General features: G+C 53.8%; 2 protein-coding genes across 10 annotated transcripts in view; one reads left to right on the top strand and one right to left on the bottom strand.

The window, feature by feature from the left end:
• RALGPS1 (Ral GEF with PH domain and SH3 binding motif 1) overlaps positions 1 to 18,609 on the bottom strand; it is a 240,208-nt gene that overhangs the window by 67,447 nt on the left and 154,152 nt on the right. The gene's annotated exons all lie outside the window — the stretch shown is intronic.
• The window catches only part of ANGPTL2 (angiopoietin-like 2), a 34,807-nt gene continuing 16,204 nt past the window's right edge, over positions 7 to 18,609 (top strand). Inside the window, exons 1-2 of the mRNA XM_005881467.2 lie at positions 7 to 152; positions 13,476 to 14,341. Of these exons, the coding sequence (XP_005881529.1) occupies positions 13,525 to 14,341 (817 nt within the window). The 5' untranslated portion in view covers positions 7 to 152; positions 13,476 to 13,524. The remainder of the gene's footprint in view (positions 153 to 13,475; positions 14,342 to 18,609) is intronic.

Genomic DNA, 18,609 nt, shown 5'->3' on the forward strand with positions numbered 1-18,609 from the left:
CCAACAGAGGCCAGTGAGGCAGGGCTGCTCGGTGGCCAGGCCAGTCTGCGGCGTGAGGACCCTCCTGGAAGCCATGGACAGGCTGCCTCGCTGACGGCCGGCCGAGGGGAAGCATGTGAGGAGCTGCCCCAGAACCACGTAGGAGGGAAGAGGTAAGGGGCCTCTTGGTGGCACGGGGAACAGGGGGCACAGGGAGAGGCAGCAGCTGGTCCCGTGTCTCAGGGCTCAAGACCCCTGACCCCCAGCTGGGGGTGTGTGCAGCTGGGTCCCAGAGGGGTCACTTCTGCTTTCACTTGGAGACAAACAAGACATGTGTCAGGGCAGGACCTGTGGATGCTTGGGCAGAGGGTGGTGTTCTGGGGTGAGGTCATGGGCTGGGGCTCCGAGGCTTTACCAAGAACCCTCTCTCCTCCTCAAAGGCCCTCTGGGTGATGGCAGTGGCTCCTGGGCCGCTCGGAACTGGAGTGTGTGCCTGAGTATGTGCCATGTGTAGGTGTGTGCCCGAGGGGCCAGGAGACAGCAGGGGCAGCTGAGCATTCCGGAAGCCGTTTTGAAGTTTGGGTTCCTCTGCCTGGCTAGGGATGACCCCCAGGCAAAAGCAAAAGCAAACGCTAATGCTGTCCTGTGGGAGCTGGGAGCCTCATTCAGAAAGTTCCTTGGAGCTGAGCAGCGGTGCCCACACCCTCGGCCGGGAGCAGAGGGGCAAAGGGCTCCAGCACCAGGAGGGATGTGCCAGCCAGAGTCTGTGCCACTGTGACAGGGCAAAGCGCTGCCCTGGCTTCCTCTGCACGTCCGAGGATGCCTGGTCCCTCCTCACACTGGATGGTGCCCAGGTACCCGGTCTCCCACTGGCTGGATGTGGCTGAGAAAGGGGATGACCGGTCCCAGCAGGGGTACAGCAGGCTCCACATTCCGAGTCCCTTGAAAGAGCTCAGCGTTAGCTAATGTTTCGAAACAAATTCTTCCCTGATCCCTCCCTGTGCTCCTGTGATATGTGTGTCACGGGTCAGCTAGTGCCTCTGCTGTGGGATTATGAGAGCTCCCGGGGCCAGTTCGGTTACTTAGAAAAGGATCCCCTTTCAGCGGGGCTCGGGGGAAGCTGAGAATGCCACTCCGAAGCTGGCCCCACGCCCCCACACGGACTCCTCCAAATTGAGGCAGAGTGAGGCAGTGCTGACGAGCGAGGTTCAAATCCTAGCCCCTCCACATATGAGCCAATTGACTGGCAGAACACGGAGCCTCTCCAAGCCTCAGTTCCCTTTTCTGTAAAATGTGAGGACAATGGTGCCCACCTCTTAGTAACAGCTGATACTTATATTGCACTTATCCTGATCCAGGCACTTGCCAACTTGTGGAATCCTCACAGCCACCCTATAACCTAAGTGCAGAGTGTAAGTGATGTGCCAAGGCCACATGCTAGTAAGTGCCAGCCCCAGGACTCGAACCCAGCACTCCAAACCACACTCCCTGCTGTCTAGCATGCCCGGGAAGGCCTTAGCACAATGCTTGGTGTGCGACAAACCCTCAGAAAATGTTAGTCGCTGATTATTATGAACCATAACAATCAGAATCGCAGGGAGGAAAGAGCAGAGACCCACATTCTCTCTCTGTCCCGTCACATCCTGCTAGGGTGTCAGAAAACCCACAAGACTTCCCCACCCTGGGGGTCTTCCCAGGAGCCCGAGGGGGGCTTTATGTCTGAGGCGACCTGCAGCTCTCTGGGTCCTAGAAGTCCACACTAAGGAAGGTTGCAGACGCTATGACAAAACAAACTCAGTGTATCTGACCAATCCTGCAGTACGAGCATCCTCCACCCACATAGGCATTGCTTGTCTGCATGCTGGTCTCCCGCCACAACCATAGTGGGCGAGGAAAGTGAGAAAGCTCCATGCTGCAGGAGGAGAGGCACAGACCCCTACCTCAAACCCCAGCCCTATCACCAGGTCTGCCACGTGGTGGCCAAGTCGGTGGATCTGACACCAGCCAACACTGATGTATCTTAGCTGGCGACAGTGGCTTCTCTCCTTTGGCCCCAGGGATCTTGGTGGGCTCCTGAAATCCCAGAAGCATTTTGAGAAGCTGACATTAAATATCTGTTTTCCTAGCACTAGGCCTCTGGGCTGCAAAAGCTCCAGCCTGGAGCCAAGGTGGCTCACTGGGCTCTCTGGCAGCCCAGGCCAAGCAGAGGCTCTGACCGACTCCACGGGGCTGGCTAACAAAAATAGGATTAGTTATTACTCAGCAAAGGCAGTCGTGGTGGAACAGATAACAATGTGTGAAGCACATAGCCAGGGAGCACAGGGCGGGCTGCACGGTATCACTACAAGCTCATGGGCAGAACTAAGCCGCTCCTCCATTAGGTGCCCACTGGGCTAAGAAAGGCACAGGCATTATCTTGTTTCATCCTCACCAGAAGCCTAAGAGGTAGGTTCCAGTTTTAGCATCCCATTTTACAGATGAGAAAACTAAGGCTCAGAAAGGGTAAGTAACTTGCCCAAGATCACACAGTTGATCCCTGCTCAGGCTGGCTCCAACGTTCATACTTCTCCCCACTCCACAGCCCTGTTAAAGGCGTGTTGACTTCTCTTTTCCTGACCCTGTCACTGGGTCCCTCCCTGCCCATGGCCCCAGCAGCCACATCTGTTTTGATTGCTGTCCTACAAAATGCTGCATCATCCCATCTGAAAACCATGTGCTTCCCGGATTCGGATGCACCACTTGCTTGTCATAGAAGCCTACCTCTGAGACAGAACAGGCATCATTGCCACCCTATCAAAGATGAGCCCCAGCACAGCCACACAGCGTGCCTGTGGTAGCGAGTCAGTGAGCCGGGCCTGGATGCCGAGACAGGCTGTCTGACTTCAGAGACCCCGCACCTGGTGCTCGGCAATGCTGTCCCCGCGTCAGCACCTCGCTCGGCACCAGCTCCGGGGCAGAGCCCTGTGTTTCCTGCACTCCTGCCTGGAGACTCCAGGGCTGCTGAAGCGGAGCGCAGTCCTCGGGTCCACCCTGGGCCACACCTGAGCAATTCCTCAGCAGCCATCAGGGAGGGTCACTGGTAGCTGCATTAGAACAAACATAACAGACAGCAGCCCCACCCAAGGCAGGTTCACTCAGCTCAGGTCTCTCTCTCTCTCTCTCTCTCTCTCTCTCTCTCTCTCTTCCTTTTTTTAAATCCTCTCCTGAGGACATTTTTCCATTGAAGTTTTTAGAGAGAGTGCAAGGGAGAGACACAGAGAGAGAAATATCAATGTGAGACACATCAATTGGTTGCCTCCCGCACGCACCCTGACCAGGGCCTGGGATTGAGCCTGTAACCGAGGTACATGCCCTTGACTGGAATCGAACCCAGAACCCTTCAGTCCACAGGCCAACGCTCTATTCACTGAGCCAAACAGGCTAGGGCAGTTCTGGGCCCCTCTTAATCGTACTCATTTCCTCTGAAATGGTCTCAGTTAACAGCACTTAGATGCCAGAGGGACTCTGTTTCTTGCATCCACAGCCCAGTGGGAGCAGGTGGAAGGTGAAGCTAACAATCCCCAACACAACAGCAGGAGACTTGTAAAGAGAAAGCATGTGGCGCTGAGAGGGGCCTGCAATTGGGCGGTGCTGTCCCCACTTTACAGAAGAGGAAACAGGTCAGAGGGGGTGCAGCACCTCTGCTCAGGTCTCTCCACTAGTGGGCCCAAAAGCACGGATTCCAACCCAGATCTAGGCTCATTCTACCCCAGCCACTGCTATTCTAGACAAGCACACTGCGGAAATCTCAAGAATGAATCAATTCATTGAATAGCATTTCTTTTCTGTGAATTTACATAAAACACCCCAAATAGAAGGGTTATTCAGCCACTGGCAGCTTGGAGTTGGTGGTGATAGGTCACATCAGAACCTCATTCTGACGGTAGTTTCTATGACAGAACCGTAATTCCCTCCCTCTGACTGTAAGCTATATGACTGATTTAATAACAGCTTGGTGGTGGTGGTGGGGGCGGGGGGGCGTCGTAAACATCACATTGTAATGTAAAACATTATAAAATTGTAAACATTATAAAACAATACAATGTCCCATTACATGTATAGATCATTGCAAGACATTCTGATCACAGAAATGTTCACATGTGTGTGTTGGGGGAGGGGGGAGGAGGAAGGGGACAGGCAGGCCTCTTACAATCGTGCTATTGTGTTAGGTCTATTCTCTGGTGAAACCAGCCTGTATGGGGCCAGCAGCCCCAGAGTCTTGGCCTTCCCCTGTTGCCTAGTCCTCCAGAAAGGCAGAACGGAAAAGACCAGAATGAACTCTGTTCTTATCTCCAAGAGATGCCTGAGGACCCACCCAGCTCCAGGAATGCCCCAACTCCTGCTCGAGGTGGTCCCACTCCAACCTCCTTGAAGGAAACACTGTATCTTAGTCACTACTGAGCCTCCAATCCCGACTCAATACCGACCCGGGGCCCAGAGAGAAAGGTATCTGTGAAGTGAATGAATGAATGAATGAATGAGTGAGTGAATGAAGCAAGTCTCAGACCCAGGCAAACAAGCCTCGCCAGCCCAGGTGCCACACCATTCCCCTCTGGGTGTCCAGGTCAGGTCTCTTTTGGGATGCCTCCTCTCCCACCCTGTGCTCCCCCAACCGCCACCCGGCTGCATGAACTGCCACCACAGCCCCTGAGCTGCCCTCCCAGGGCCTGATCACTGCATTACATGAGTCCAGCTGTGTCCTGGGTGCTGTGATGGAGGAGCCACAGCTGCTCCTGAGGCTGGAGGAGGGAGGGCCCTCACTGCGAGTGGACAGCTCACAGAGCAGTGGACACATGAGTCCACTTAGAAAGGAGGGCGGCAGGCGGAACACCGGGAAGTGCTGGGGCAAAAAGAACGGCGTGTGCGGAGCAGGGAGGCGTGACCACACAGGCGCTGTCTTCCTAAGTAGGACACTGACAAGTCCAGAGTTAAGTTTCAGAATGTGTCCTCCCAAAGGCGGCGGCCAGTGGGGCTGTGGATAAGAAACCCGGCTCTGGAGGAAGCAAACGGTCCCGAGCCCAGCTCCACCACTTGGTAGCTCTGTGGCCCCAGGCAAGTGGCTTCAACCACGACCTCTGTTTCCTCAACTGTGAAATGGGGACCAGCCTAGCCCCTGCTTCACAGAGCTGCTGGGATCAGTGAGGTAGGCACCCAAAGTGCTTGTCCCAGTGCTCAAAGGGTGAGCCCAGGCCAACAGGCTGTGGCGGCCCTGGTGCCAACCACTCAGCCGGCCCAGAAGAGCAGCTCCAGGCGGGGTCCGGTTTCCCGGGAAGCCATGGGGGGCAGCACTGCCCAGACAGTCCCAGACCTCCCCCTCTCCGCGGAGGCTCCCCAGCTCCAGGGCTCCAGAGCACATCAGGCCCCGCCGGAAATGTAGCGGCCAACTCAGAAGCCGGGCTCCGAAATGGCTTCTGCAGACTCTCCGCCTCTGCTCTGCTGGCCGAGGCTCCTGGCAGAGGGCTCCGTGCGTCGGCTTCGGGGGAATCTCAAAATGGTTCCCAAGTAATGTACCATGAAAAGTCGCAGCAGCATCCTTGTCCCCCTGGCAAAGGCAACCAGCTCCCCACTGCCTAACCACATCCCCTCTTACCCTATGATCTCACAGTGTGACCACAACCGCCTCCGCCATGAACTCAGCCCTTCCCTGGAGCTAGCGACTCCCCAGGGGCAGGAGCCCAGAGCCTGGGGCATGAGGCCGATTCCACCCCCAGAGCCACTCTTCCAGGCAGATCTGCCTGACCCCACACTACTGGCTTCTCTGGCTCATGCCTGTGTCCCCATCACCCGTGACAGGGCTGGGCCCAGGCTGGAGTCACACACAATGGCTGGGAAAGCTACAGGGCGGGGCAATGGAAGGCGGGGTGATGGACACACGGTTTGTCGAAGGTCTGATGAGAGTTGAGCTGGCCAGATCTGGGGACTGGCTCCAGACTCTCTGGGTGCCCACATGGGCTGCTAGTGGGAATGATTCGGGGGAGCCAGGCTGTGAGGGGATGGCAGCCGAGAGCTGGTTGCTCTCTCCCTGGCCTCCAGGCTGGCAGTGAATCAGGACAGTGAAGCCCAGCCCCTCCTCCAGGTCTCCTAAGGGGAGGGTGCCACTGCTCATCCTAGATGCCCATGCTGGGGTCTCACCACTCGAATGATCAGGAAGCTCTTTCTAATATCTAACAAAACTCACCCTTGTGCTGACCTAAAGCCATCGCCACTTACTCAGGCAACAGTGACAAAGACGTGATCTGCACCCCGGCCATTAAACAAGCAGACACACTGGCTGGGGGGACCATCTTGATCAAAGTGAGGGCACGGGCCTCGCCATCGACAGCTGAACCCCAAGTCTGACATTTACTCCAAGTGACCTCAGGCAAGTGACCTGGCCTTTCTGGACCTGGGTTTCCTCTGCTGCAAACGGAAGATAACAACGCCTTTCTCCTGGTGAGGAGACCATACAATCTGTTACCCAATCAGGGCACTTGTGAGAGCACTGCGGTGCTATCAGATAATTACATCACACAGCACACCTCAGCCGGCCAACCAGGACGCATGGGCCCATTCCTAGGGCTGTAAGCTCCAACGAGATAGATGCAGCTAGGCACACAGGACGTTTACAACAAACAAGTGACTGCTGTTATCTACGCTCTTGGTCAGCAGGGCCCTCTCCAGCCTTATCTTTTGGAATTTTCCTTTGTCTGGATCCCTCTCACATCCTGGATTACCCGTTGGTTTGGGGACCTGCTGGCTTACCATACGTCTCAACCAGCTTTAGTAGGAAAAACTGTCAACTTGGAAGCTTTGATTTTTCTCTTATCTGTCCTGATGTTGGCTTAGCTACCTTGACTGGTGCTCAGGTCTGTCAGACTCACTCAAACACAGCTCGGGTTCCTGGCTACCCAGAACCCAGACGTCAGGGGCGAGCAGGGCCTCCTGCAGTGCCTCAGCCTGGATGGCCTGGATACATAATACCTGCCCTTCATCTGTGATCACAGGACGATGGGGCAGGGCAGGCTGCGGAGGGAGGGGCGGGTTCTGTGAGCCCCTCAGACTAGTGCTGACTCTATCCTGAGAGCGGGAGTTAATTCAGAGGTCTCTGGGGGTCAGCAGAAGTCCTGTTCTCCCCCTGCCTGGGGAGGAGTCAGAGAACAATCCCTTTGAATGGCCTGTGACTTCAGCACTTCTGCTGCTATACGTTCAGCATGGTATACTTTGGAGTTCTGTTATCCACTCTGCCACTTAGTAACACTTTGCTGGGTGACTGGGCAAAATGACTCATGGTCTTTGAATCTCAATAGTTTACTCACCTGCTGTTAGTCTTAAAAGCATTTTTGTGGGAATTAGAAGATTGCTGTAATATAAATATACAAAGCTACAAAGATGACGAGTGTGAGTTGCGCTCCCTGGAGCTGCCTAATGCAAGGCGGGCCACATGCACGCACCCTGAACTAGCAGGCCCCCCTCCCGGGCTGTGGGGAAGACTGGGATAGTGTCCGGGTGGCAAAGGTAGATTTACAGTTGTTAGGACACGAAACAGAGTTAATAAAGCTACTGTAAAAATCATAACCTGAGTGTCTTTTTCCCTACGAATAACTGTGAACCTACTTTTGCCCACCCCTGTACATAACGCGCTGGGAGATGATGGGCTGTATACGACTATTGTTAGTATTTGAACTTTTCTCATTCCTGACCTTTGGGGTGAGAACCTACCAGAGTGCCCCAGGCCAGCAGCTTCTGCCACAGCTCTGCCTGATGAAAACAACTCTTCCCACAAAGTGGCCCCTCACCTGGGCTGCGGTGCTCGAGGCCGGTGGGCACGCGACGTGTGGCCCCCCCGCAGCAGGCACGCAGGGACGCACCGGAGGCTGGTAGGACCAAGCCGGGGAGGCCAGCTCGCAGTGCGCAGAGGCCGTCACGTGGCCCAGTCACACTTGCGGGGAGGGAAGCCCGTGCATAATGGAAACTCCTCACAATACAATGTGGAAAAGCCATTTCAAGAATCGCTTTTATTTTCATACTGAAGCCAAGGAAAATAGCTGGATTTGCTTTTCTTTGTTGGTCATAGGAAGAAACGGAGGAGCACGGCTTTGATTGGAATTGAGTTCTTCCCCAGGTCTCAGATGGCTGGAATGCTGGGGGGAGGGGGGGGATGTCTCTGGGGATGCAATTAGTTGAATAAATATCAAGAGAGCAAAAGTAAACAAACTCATTACTGCCCATTAACAACTGCCAAACTAGCAAAAAACTGAGGAGTGGGGTTGGAATCTTCAAGGAAAATAGATGACTCCAAGGCTGAGCACAGCCCTCGGTGTTGGGCTGACCTGGGCTCTGGCTGCCACGTGCTCCTGGGAAAGTCACTCAGCCTGTCTGGGTGTCTGTGTTCCCATTTATAACCACCTCCCTGGACCCAACACAGCCCCGTTCCTTCCCTTCCTTCTGGAAACTGAAGAGGCTCCAGGTCACTTCTGTCAAACCCAAACTCCATGAAAACATAACGGTACCAGAGCCAGCAGTGTCATGACTGGTCCCACCACTCACGATGTGACCTTGAGCAAGACCACTCTGAGCGGCATCCTACTAACTGGCTCTGAGTGGTGCAATGATGAAATGGGATCATGAATATGAAAAGGGCCTGTGCTAACTGTCCAGTTTGGCTCACTTTTTAGTCGAACAATCTCAAGAAACACTCTTTGCAGAAAGCACAGCCTCTGATGTTTGCATGCCTCTTCCTTCCCCACTCTGTGCCCAGTGCTGTGTGACAGGCTAGGGACCCCAACTCAACCAGCACTCAGTCCAACCAGTGGACTGCTTCAGGGCTGGGAGGTGAGGCCACACAGGCCTCCTAGCTTGTGAAGTGGGATAATTAATTCTGGTATCTCCTCAGGGTGGAGGTGGGGGTTCAGGGAGATGGTAAGAGTGCTGGACACACTGCCTACATGTGGCCAGCCTGCCCCACCGTGAGCCGGCTTTGCTATCCCTGCTCTAATGCTGTGATCACATTATTCCACCTCTAGTTTCAGAAGCACTTCATGTCCTAGTGCACAAGGTGAGTCGGATCACCCCATTTCACAGAAGAGGCTCAGCCCAGCCTTCAGGATCTCAAGTCCAGGGGCACAGAGCTTTGCCCAGGAAGCCTGAGAGCCCAGGCTTGGGAGGGAATGGAGCTCAGTGATAAACAGTGCACCCCTGCCTGGTCGTGAGGCCTGCCTGGGGAGGTTTGGAAGTCAACCCTTTCCTGCAGTCAACTTGCCTCCTGGGCCTCTGGCAGTTTCTTGGCCATGGCGGAGGCGCAGGCTGGCATCACTAGGGCACAGAGAGGTGTTTGTCACCAGCTGCGCAGGCAGGTGAGCGGCCCTGGAAGGCAGCGGCAGGCCCACCCTAGCCGGGAGGGCAGCTCCTCCCCATTGTTCTGGGCCTGGCGTGGCTGCCAGCACAGGAGCTGCCAAAGCGTGTTGGAAACCAGGCAAACACTCACAAACTCAGCCCGGTTTCCACTGACGTCACTGCAGCCCTACCTCGTAGCCCGACCCAAACCAGAGGCTCCCAAACACCTTTCTCTGCCTGGCCTGCGAGGCCTGCGCTGGCCACTGGGACTATGCTGGGGCTTGGTCATTCAAATGGAGAACAGCTCAGTGCGGCCCTGGGAGCACAGGGTCTGTGTGCAATGCCCACGGTCTGCCACAGGTAGAGCCTGGACCCACGCGGCTCATTGGAAAAGCCCCCAAAGGGGCCCTGGGGAAGACAAAACCTCCAGGTTCTGCGTTGTGGCTATTTTAGCGTAAATTAATGTGAAATCAGAAAGTAGTGATGCTGATATTTTTTGCTACTAAAAACCAGATTGAGTACATTTCTGTGTAATAACTAAGAGTTTGAAGGTTGATGAAAAAGGGGCCACATGCTAAACCTGACACGCTCAGAGGAGGCCTGCATGGGGACCTTACAAACTTAGAGACCAAAAGTATTCACATCAACCGGTCTGAACACCAACATTCCTAACTAAAAGCCCCAAGGGGTTGGGGGGGTATGTCCTAGGCCTGTAGCTTCCTTGACAAAGGTCAACCTTTACCTTAAGTGAGCCTGTCCATTATCTTTTTGCATTTAAGATAACAACTTTGAAATGTAGAGTGATCCAGACCCCTCAGGGCACAACCCTGGGCACAGACCACAGAACCCCTGGTTATCTCGTTCCCCACATACCATCTCTATGTGCCCTGAATGTTTATTCACTATCCTAGACCCACCAATGTAAAGGAAGTAGGTGTCTCTATATTCTGCCTTTTTATCCACTCCAAGAGGTCCCCCTCTTTGCTTTCTTCATCCCCCTAATCTACCACCCATAGATTTCATGTAATTCTCTTTACATTTCCTCCCTTTATTCTAATGTATAAAATAAGCTGTAAAACTGCCATTCTCCAGAGAGAGCATTTTCTCAATCTGTTGAGATTTTGCTTCCCAGCAATTGTCATCAGTTTGGCAACTTATAAAAATTATCTATGTCAACAGGTTCAAATACATCAAACCAAGCCTGAGTTCTACCAGGACTGTGTGATCTTAGGCAAGTCGCTTAGCCTTTCTGAGTCTCAGCTTCCTCATCTGTAAAATGAATATAACAACAGTATCCACCTTAAAAAGACATTCTGGAATTCGATAAAGTAGAAAACACGTGCAAAATGTGTTGGCAGGATCAGGTACCTAGTGGGCACTTGGCAAATGGATGTTATGAAAGTTATGAATAAATATGACAAATGGCCTCCTGTGCAGCTCCCTCCCCCGCAAGCAGTCACTTCCCTGCCCGACTATGTCCCTGCCACTGCACTCCCACTGCCTGCAGCTGTTGGTGGGCGTGTCTTTTCTTTGAGCTCCCAGTATTCCAGGCCACCAGCTAGGCACTGGGAATAGAGCAGCGACCAAAACAGACACTCCCCATCCTCATGGAGCTTACATTCATACGAGGAGAGTAGGAGACACTATATGTCTGTGGTGCTGAGGACACCTGAGGGGAAAGGTGGTGAGATCGCAATTTTAATGTACACCATACGCATCTATAGACGCAGTGGGGATGGTTTCCATTTTGGACGCGTGGCAATTAACTGGTTAAATAATCAGGGAGGGCCTCACTGGGAAGGTGATATTTCAGCAAAGACCTGGAAGAAGCAGAGCAGCGAGCAATGAGGAAAGTGCTGAAGACAGGAGACAGCAGGTGCAAAGGCCCCGGGTCACTAGTGTGCTTGCTGAGCCTGAGGAACATCCAGAAGGACAGTGCAGCTGCAGAGGTGCGAGCCAGGGTGAGAGGAGTCAGAGATGAGCTCAGGGAGGAAGCGGGCCAGATTAACAGGGCCTTAGAGACCGGTTGGCTTTTTCTCTAAGATGAGCAGCCTTTTGAGGAGAAGAGTGACCCGATCTGACTTTTTTAGAAGGACCACACTGGCTGCTGGGAAGAGGGGCTGCAGTGGGCAAGCGCAGGAGCAGGGAGACCAGCGAGGTCAGGTGAGAGGTGGCGGTGGGCTGACAGGAGCGGGAGAGGTGGAGCAGCAGTAGGATTCTGGGAACAGTTCCAGGATACTGTTATTATAATTTGGTGGTGAATTAGATGTGGGGTATGGAAGAAAGAAAGGATGACTTCAAGGCTGTTGGGCTGAGCAACCAGAAGAATGAAGTTGCCATTTACTAACAAAGGAAAAACTGGAGTGAACAGGTGGGGATGGAGTGATGGGGAATACCAGGAGTTTATTTCTGGAAAAGATAAGGGTGAGGTGCCTAGCAGATAGTGGAGAGGACATGGCTTATTCAGAGATATGAGTCTAGAGTCAGAGGGTGAGGTCTAGGCTGGAGAAATAAATGTGGGAGTCGTCATGGTTGAAGGTAATCAGAACCACAGGACTGGGCAAGATCACCAACGTAGAGAGGCGCGCTGGGCTCTGGGCCCCCAGGACAGGAACAGGAGGAGGAGCCAGCACCGAGGACCGAGAAGGAGCAGCCGTGAGGTGGGAGGAGAGAGTGGTGTTGGGGAAGGAAGTCCAAGAAGAGAGAGGTCAGGCATGTCCCACAGTGCTGACAGGCAAAGTCTTAACGAGGACCAAGAACTGGGCATTGGTCTGGCAAGCAAGGCCACTGGAGTGGAGGAGAGAGGGCAGGCCTGACAGGAGTGAGTTAGAGAAGCGCAAAAGAGAGCTTTCCGGAAAGACTGAGTACAGGAACCTCTGTGAAGGTTTTGCTAAAAAGGGGAGCAGAGAAATGGAACAGTGGCTGGAGAGGGGATGTGAGGTCAAGCGAGGATAGTCTTTAAGTTGAGAGAAATAACAGCATGATTGTTGGGAAAATGTGATCATACGGGAGAGGAGGGGGAGAATCGCCGGAGCCGTGTCCTTGAGTAGCGCAAGGAGGGATCTGCGCACGGCTGTCCCCTCCCTCTTGGCCTCACTCCTAACTCATCCTTCAAGGGTCAGCGGATAGGTCACTTTCTCAGGGAAGCTTTCCTGACCCTCCGATAAGGTCAGTTCGCCGATACACTCTTTCATAGCATATGCTTCTTCCCCTTCCAGCACTTAGAGAATGTGTGGTGATGGGTAAGCCCCATGAGGGCACGGGCAGGCTCTGTCCAGCAGTGTCTGGGCAGCCACACGCTGCCTGGCACACCACAGATGTTCCATGGGTATCTGGGGAAGGTATGAATGACCCAAGAATAGAACTGAAACAATTCCAGAGACACATGTCTGTTTTCTGCTCCCGCCTGGTTTAATCACATTGCAAGGATCAGGACTGTGCAGTGACTGGCTGTGGCAAATATTTGGATTTAAGGAGCTCGGTTGTTTGTTCCTGTTTGGGCTTTACAGCTTGGCTAACACACGAACAAAGCCACGGGGCCGGATACACCCTCCCATTCGCATTGTCTACTAGAAACTGAACACCTCTCATACCATATCTAGAAATTCATTCATTTATCAAACATTCGCTGAACTTGGCTTAGTGCAGCACCCTTGGGATGCAGGATTGACTCAGACACAGTGCCTGCCCTCATGGAACGCAGGGCCCAGTAGATCGAATCACAAAGGATTCTAATTCCTCAAAACTGTGATCCATGTCACAAAGGGCAAGTCCAGGGGATTATGAACACGTAGAATGGGGAGACTAATGGTCTGAGGGGTGTGGGGCAGAGGAGAAGGCAGACAGGACAGCCCTGCCTCTGCCTCCCCTCCCCTCCCAGCTCCCAGATGCCCGCAGGAGGCTCTCGGGCTATGGGCACTGGAGCTGTAGGCACTGGAGCTGGCTCTCGCCTTCCAATGCCCCGTCTCCTCCCTCTCCCTTTCTATCTCTGCTGGGCCTTCCTGTCTCCTTCTGCTGCTTCCAGAGGGCTGCCTCCTGGAGTGCGTCTTTGGAAAGATCTGCCTGGAGAAGGCTGAGCTCATTTATGGCACAGGCCACTGGCAGTGACAGGGCTGTTACTGAGTCTCCCCTCTGTTTACTTTCAGGTTTTCATAGGCTCCGTTTGCAAAGAAAAGCCACCATTCTGCAAGGACCATGAGGGCGCTGTGTGCGACGTGCTGGTGGCTGGGACTGCTGGCCGCCCTGGGAGCGGCTGCCGGCCAGAAGGAGGGTTTGGAGGGCACCGAGGAGGGCTCGCCAGGCGAGTTCATTTACCTGAACAGGTACAAGCGGGCCGGCGAGTCGCCGGACAAGTGCACCTACACCTTCATTGTGCCCCAGCAGCGGGTCACGGGTGCCATCTGTGTCAACTCCAAGGAGCCCGAGGTGCTCCTGGAGAACCGCGTGCACAAGCAGGAGCTGGAGCTGCTCAACAGCGAGCTGCTCAAGCAGAAGCGGCAGATCGAGGCGCTGCAGCAGCTGGTGGAGGTGGACGGCGGCATCGTGAGCGAGGTGAAGCTGCTGCGCAAGGAGAGCCGCAACATGAACTCGCGCGTCACGCAGCTCTACATGCAGCTCCTGCACGAGATCATCCGCAAGCGGGACAACGCGCTGGAGCTCTCGCAGCTGGAGAACCGGATCCTGAACCAGACGGCCGACATGCTGCAGCTGGCCAGCAAGTACAAGGACCTGGAGCACAAGTACCAGCACCTGGCCACGCTGGCCCACAACCAGTCCGAGATCATCGCGCAGCTCGAGGAGCACTGCCAGCGGGTGCCCGCAGCCAGACCCGTGCCCCAGCCGCCCCCTGCCACCCCGCCCCAGGTCTACCAGCCGTCCCCCTATAACCGCATCATCAACCAGTTCTCCACCAACGAGATCCAGAGCGATCAGAACCTGAAGGTGCTGCCGCCGCCCCTGCCCACCATGCCCACCCTCACCAACCTCCCGTCCTCCACAGACAAGCCGTCGGGTAAGTTCCTTCCGGGAGCCTGCTCCATCGGGACCTCAGAGCCGGGCACCAGGCTTCCCTTGGCTGAGGCCGAGAGTTGGGGAAGAGCCACAGCAAGTTGAAGCTGGGCCAGCGGGCATATAAGCCCTTGGATCCAGCCGCTGGAGCTGGTGGGGTGCAAGGGGGACCACATTCTTTAGATGGATGCTCTGAGGTAGAACCAAGAAACTGGGGGAGTCTCAGAACAAAATAAGTGCTCTCTGGCTTCTGACAGGAGAGAACCAAACCTGCTGTTTTCTGGGCTCTGCATTAGATGCTCTGTGCTGGCGGGTAGGGTGTCTCACCTGCAAGCTCTTGTGCTGTGCCTGGCACAGAACTGCGTTTGGTAAGTGCCCAGTGGAGAAACGGCAGGCCAGAGGAAGAGTGTGTTCACGTTGAAAGTATGAGAAACATATTGCAGGGCTGGGGCACGGGAGGGATTACTGTTAAAGCCCACACATTTGCTGGAGTCTGGTGCTGTCCAGAATCTCTAGTGATGATTCCATAGACTCTCAAATGCATGTTTCATCATAAATGTAAAGTATAGTGATTCTCAGAATATTATCATGGGGGAGAATGGAGCTGTTTTTAAGTTTTGAAGCTTGACCAAGATACTGGCACTGGGCAATCTCGTGTATATGACATCATGAACTGCTACAGCTCCTTACAGAAGATAGGCTAAGAGGATAAGTAACCTGCTCATGGGTTAGGACCCTCAGGCTGGATGTGGCTTCAGACCTTTCACTTTAAATCCAGGGCTGACTCCGTGCTCTGGGAATCCTCACTCGGGGGGAAGCCCAGCTCCCAAAGCTCAGCCTCTCATTCACCCAGGACCCTGCAAACCTCCCGAATGGCTGTCACATGAGAATTAGATTCATCTTTGCAAAAACTAACCACAAATCTGCTCAAAGTCCATGATGTGGGTACCACTTCACTGTATAAACAGAGAGATATTTTTACTGAAACTATCCTATTTTGCACATATTTCACACTTCTGAAAATAACCACTGCTACTGGGAAGAGCAGCTTCTTGCTAATTCCAGGGAGGGCTGAACCTGCGTCCAGGAGGGTGGCCTCTGCAAAGAAGGGCTACACTGTCTGCAGACCTGTGGGGCGGGGCAGAGCGCCCGCCTGCAGCCCCTCGAGGAAAGCCCCCCACTGGGTGTGCGGGTAGGAACACGCTCTGGAGCAGACTGGCCCGGCTCAAACTCTGCTCCCCCACGGATTAGCTCTGGGACAGTAAGCAAGTCCCTCCACCCCGCAGAGCCTCAGTTTCTCCGTATGTCAATGGGGACAGATTGAAATCCTGCCTGCCTGCGGATGAAATGAAATAGTGCAAAAAGTGTGTTTAGCACAGTGCTGGTCTCATGTAGTTTCAATACATGGTAGCTATGAGTCTCTTTTGGTCTTGGTCTCTTCATCTTAAAATGAGATTGAAATAAACAGTCCCTCTTTATCTCTGGCATTCTACCGCTGATCTACAGTCTAGAGCAGCCGTGGGCAAACTACGGCCCGCGGGCCGGATCCGGCCTGTTTGAAATGAATAAAACTAAAAAAAAAAAAAAGACCGTACCCTTTTATGTAATGATGTTTACTTTGAATTTATATTAGTTCACACAAACACTCCATCCATGCTTTTGTTCCGGCCCTCCGGTCCAGTTTAAGAACCCATTGTGGCCCTCGAGTCAAAAAGTTTGCCCACCCCTGGTCTAGAGTCACATGGTCAACTGTACATGTGTCTATTTTAAATCAGAAGCTCCAAAGAGAAGGCAGGGCGTGTTGATACATCTTGATAGAACACCCAGAGGGTAAAACGTGCCCTTTGGCACCAAATAAAGGCTCAGCTGAATGTTACTATCATCCTGACGGGAGTCAGGCCGACCTCAGTGGGTGAGGAATAGATGTCCTCTCACCTAAGCATCTCTGGTTTCTGACTCGACAGTGCCAGGACATTGTGGCTTCACCTGAGCTGATGAACACAGTGTAGGAATAAAGACCTAGCTCTGCATCCACCCCTTGTTAGCTGTTTGCTCCTGAGAAAGTTACTTAACCCTGAGCCTCAATTTTCTCCTCTGTAAAGTGGGAACAAGAGTTATAATATCACAGTTTGTTGTGGAAACTCAGTGCAGCCAGGCATGCGTGATACTATGTTCCACGGGACAGCCAGCAATGGCAGAGCCCCTTCTCTGTGCTGATCACAGAGCTGGACTAGGGGAGCAGGAACTCAATCTGGGGGATGTGGCAGAGGCATGAATGCACTGGGACCCATCCAATACCCACCAGTCTACCCTATACAGTTGGCACATCAGGTCTGACAAAGGATCTCTCTGAGAGAAAGCATCCATCAATGTCAAAATTTCCAGAACGTTCTGAGAACTTCTGGGACCAACATAACAAAGTACCTGAAATCAGGGACACAGTGAAAATCGTGGGCTGCGCAGTCACGGTGGCAACACCATGGTGTGCTCCGTGTCCCCTAGAGGGGCACGTGAGGGCTGCAGGACATGAGGCTGCACGGCTGTGTCTGCCTGGAGTAGAAGCGGAAGCTGCACAGAGGTGGCAACCTCAGGGCTGACCTTTAGGGATTTGTGTGGGCGTTTACCAGGTGGACTTGGGAGTTAGGAAACCGAGTTACTAGTGGGTCTCAGATGCAGGTGAGTCCCTGCAAAGACCCAGGCCCCTGGCCCTACTCCTGGCACCTCAAATGGTCCGGATCCCCTGCTGCTTCACATTCACAGTACAGTGTGGGCTTGTGCAGCCACGGCTCTGCCCCCACCCAACCCTTCCTCTCCCACTGAGGAAAGCACACCTGCATGGGAGGGTATGGCAGTGATTTTATGGTGAAAACTGAAACGCCCCCCCCCTTTTTTTTTTTTAAAGCAAAGCCCTCCCAAGTGTTGGTACCGAATGTTAGTAACAGATTCCTTATGACCCATGTGACCACTGAGCTCCCGCACAGCTGAGACTGAGCACCTGGCTGTGGATGCTGAAAGGGCAGACAGAGCCATGAAGAGCAGGGCTGGGGCCCTTCCCTTTCCTGGGGCTGGACTAAGCAGAGAGGAAAAGACAGATGGTCTCTCTCAGCCAATCAGCAGAGAGCGCTTATCAGCCCTGTTCTGAGAGCTGGGGCAGGTTCTGGGCCTGGAAAACAAAACCTCTTCTATGCTCTTGCCCAACAGATTCTTTGAGCCCGGGGACATCACTCAGCCAGAAACACCTTGCAATTAAACACCTTTGCACTCAAGCTTGGCAGCTTCTAAATCTTTCCTTCCGCAATCTCAGAGCCATCCACTCTTTCCTCATTGTCTAGGCTGCCCAGCCCACAGCGCCCTTCCCCAGGGGACTAGGGAGCCACGGCTGCTTATCTGAGCTGCACTCTCCAGCCTGCTCCAGACAGAACAGGCTGGCCCAGGGCCAGGCCTAGGTGCTCAGAGCCTGAGGAGGGAGACCGGCAGCCTCCGCTTCCCTGGCATCTCACTTGGGTTTTGTCCTGTCTCTCTCAGGTCTGAGGAAACCTGGGCATTTTGGTTAAGATGATGCTAGTGATAAGGCCTGGGCCAATTGGCCCTGCCAGTGCCCTCTCCTCGGGGTCCTGCTGCCCTTCCTGCCTCGCTTCCTCTCCACTCTTTCTCAGGCTCACACGTCCCCTGACCTCCTTCTCCAGCTGTGTGCCTTCGACATACACACATGCACACATATCAATCGGGTCTGTTGGAGAGAAAGGATGCATGAGGCAAAGGAGAGGACAGGATGGAGCCTCAGCTCTGTCTGCTCTCAAACAGGTTCTGGGAGGCCTGGGACACCCTTCCTCAGCTCAGCCCAGGCACAGCCAGGCACAAGTCAGCCCTCCGGCCCAGCACCCTCCTAGAAAGGAAAGAAAGGAAAGGCACTGCTACCACCAGCTGTTGCAGTGAGGCCTGGTCTGAAACGAATCTTTGAAAACCAAAAGGAGTAGGCATTTCTATCTGTTTTCTCTCTTGAGGCAGATAACATAATCAGTTCAGTTTGTTTCTCAATAGAGTCCGAAGGGGCCACAGAATCATAAAATATTAGAGTGTGTTAGGGCCTCTTTGCCTTCCTGCCCCAGGGCCTGTCAGTGCAGAGCCAAGATTGGTCCTGGGACTTCCAACACCCAGGACAGCGATTTTCAATTGGTGGCCTCAAGAATTTTTAAAACATGCAATACCTGACTAGTCAGGGGCACTGGCTTCTTTTCCCTTAGACTGTCAAATAAAAATATGGCAACGGCC

The sequence above is a fragment of the Myotis brandtii genome, unplaced genomic scaffold (genome assembly GCF_000412655.1).
Source record: "Myotis brandtii unplaced genomic scaffold, ASM41265v1 scaffold68, whole genome shotgun sequence".
In the NCBI taxonomy this organism is placed as follows: domain Eukaryota; kingdom Metazoa; phylum Chordata; class Mammalia; order Chiroptera; family Vespertilionidae; genus Myotis; species Myotis brandtii.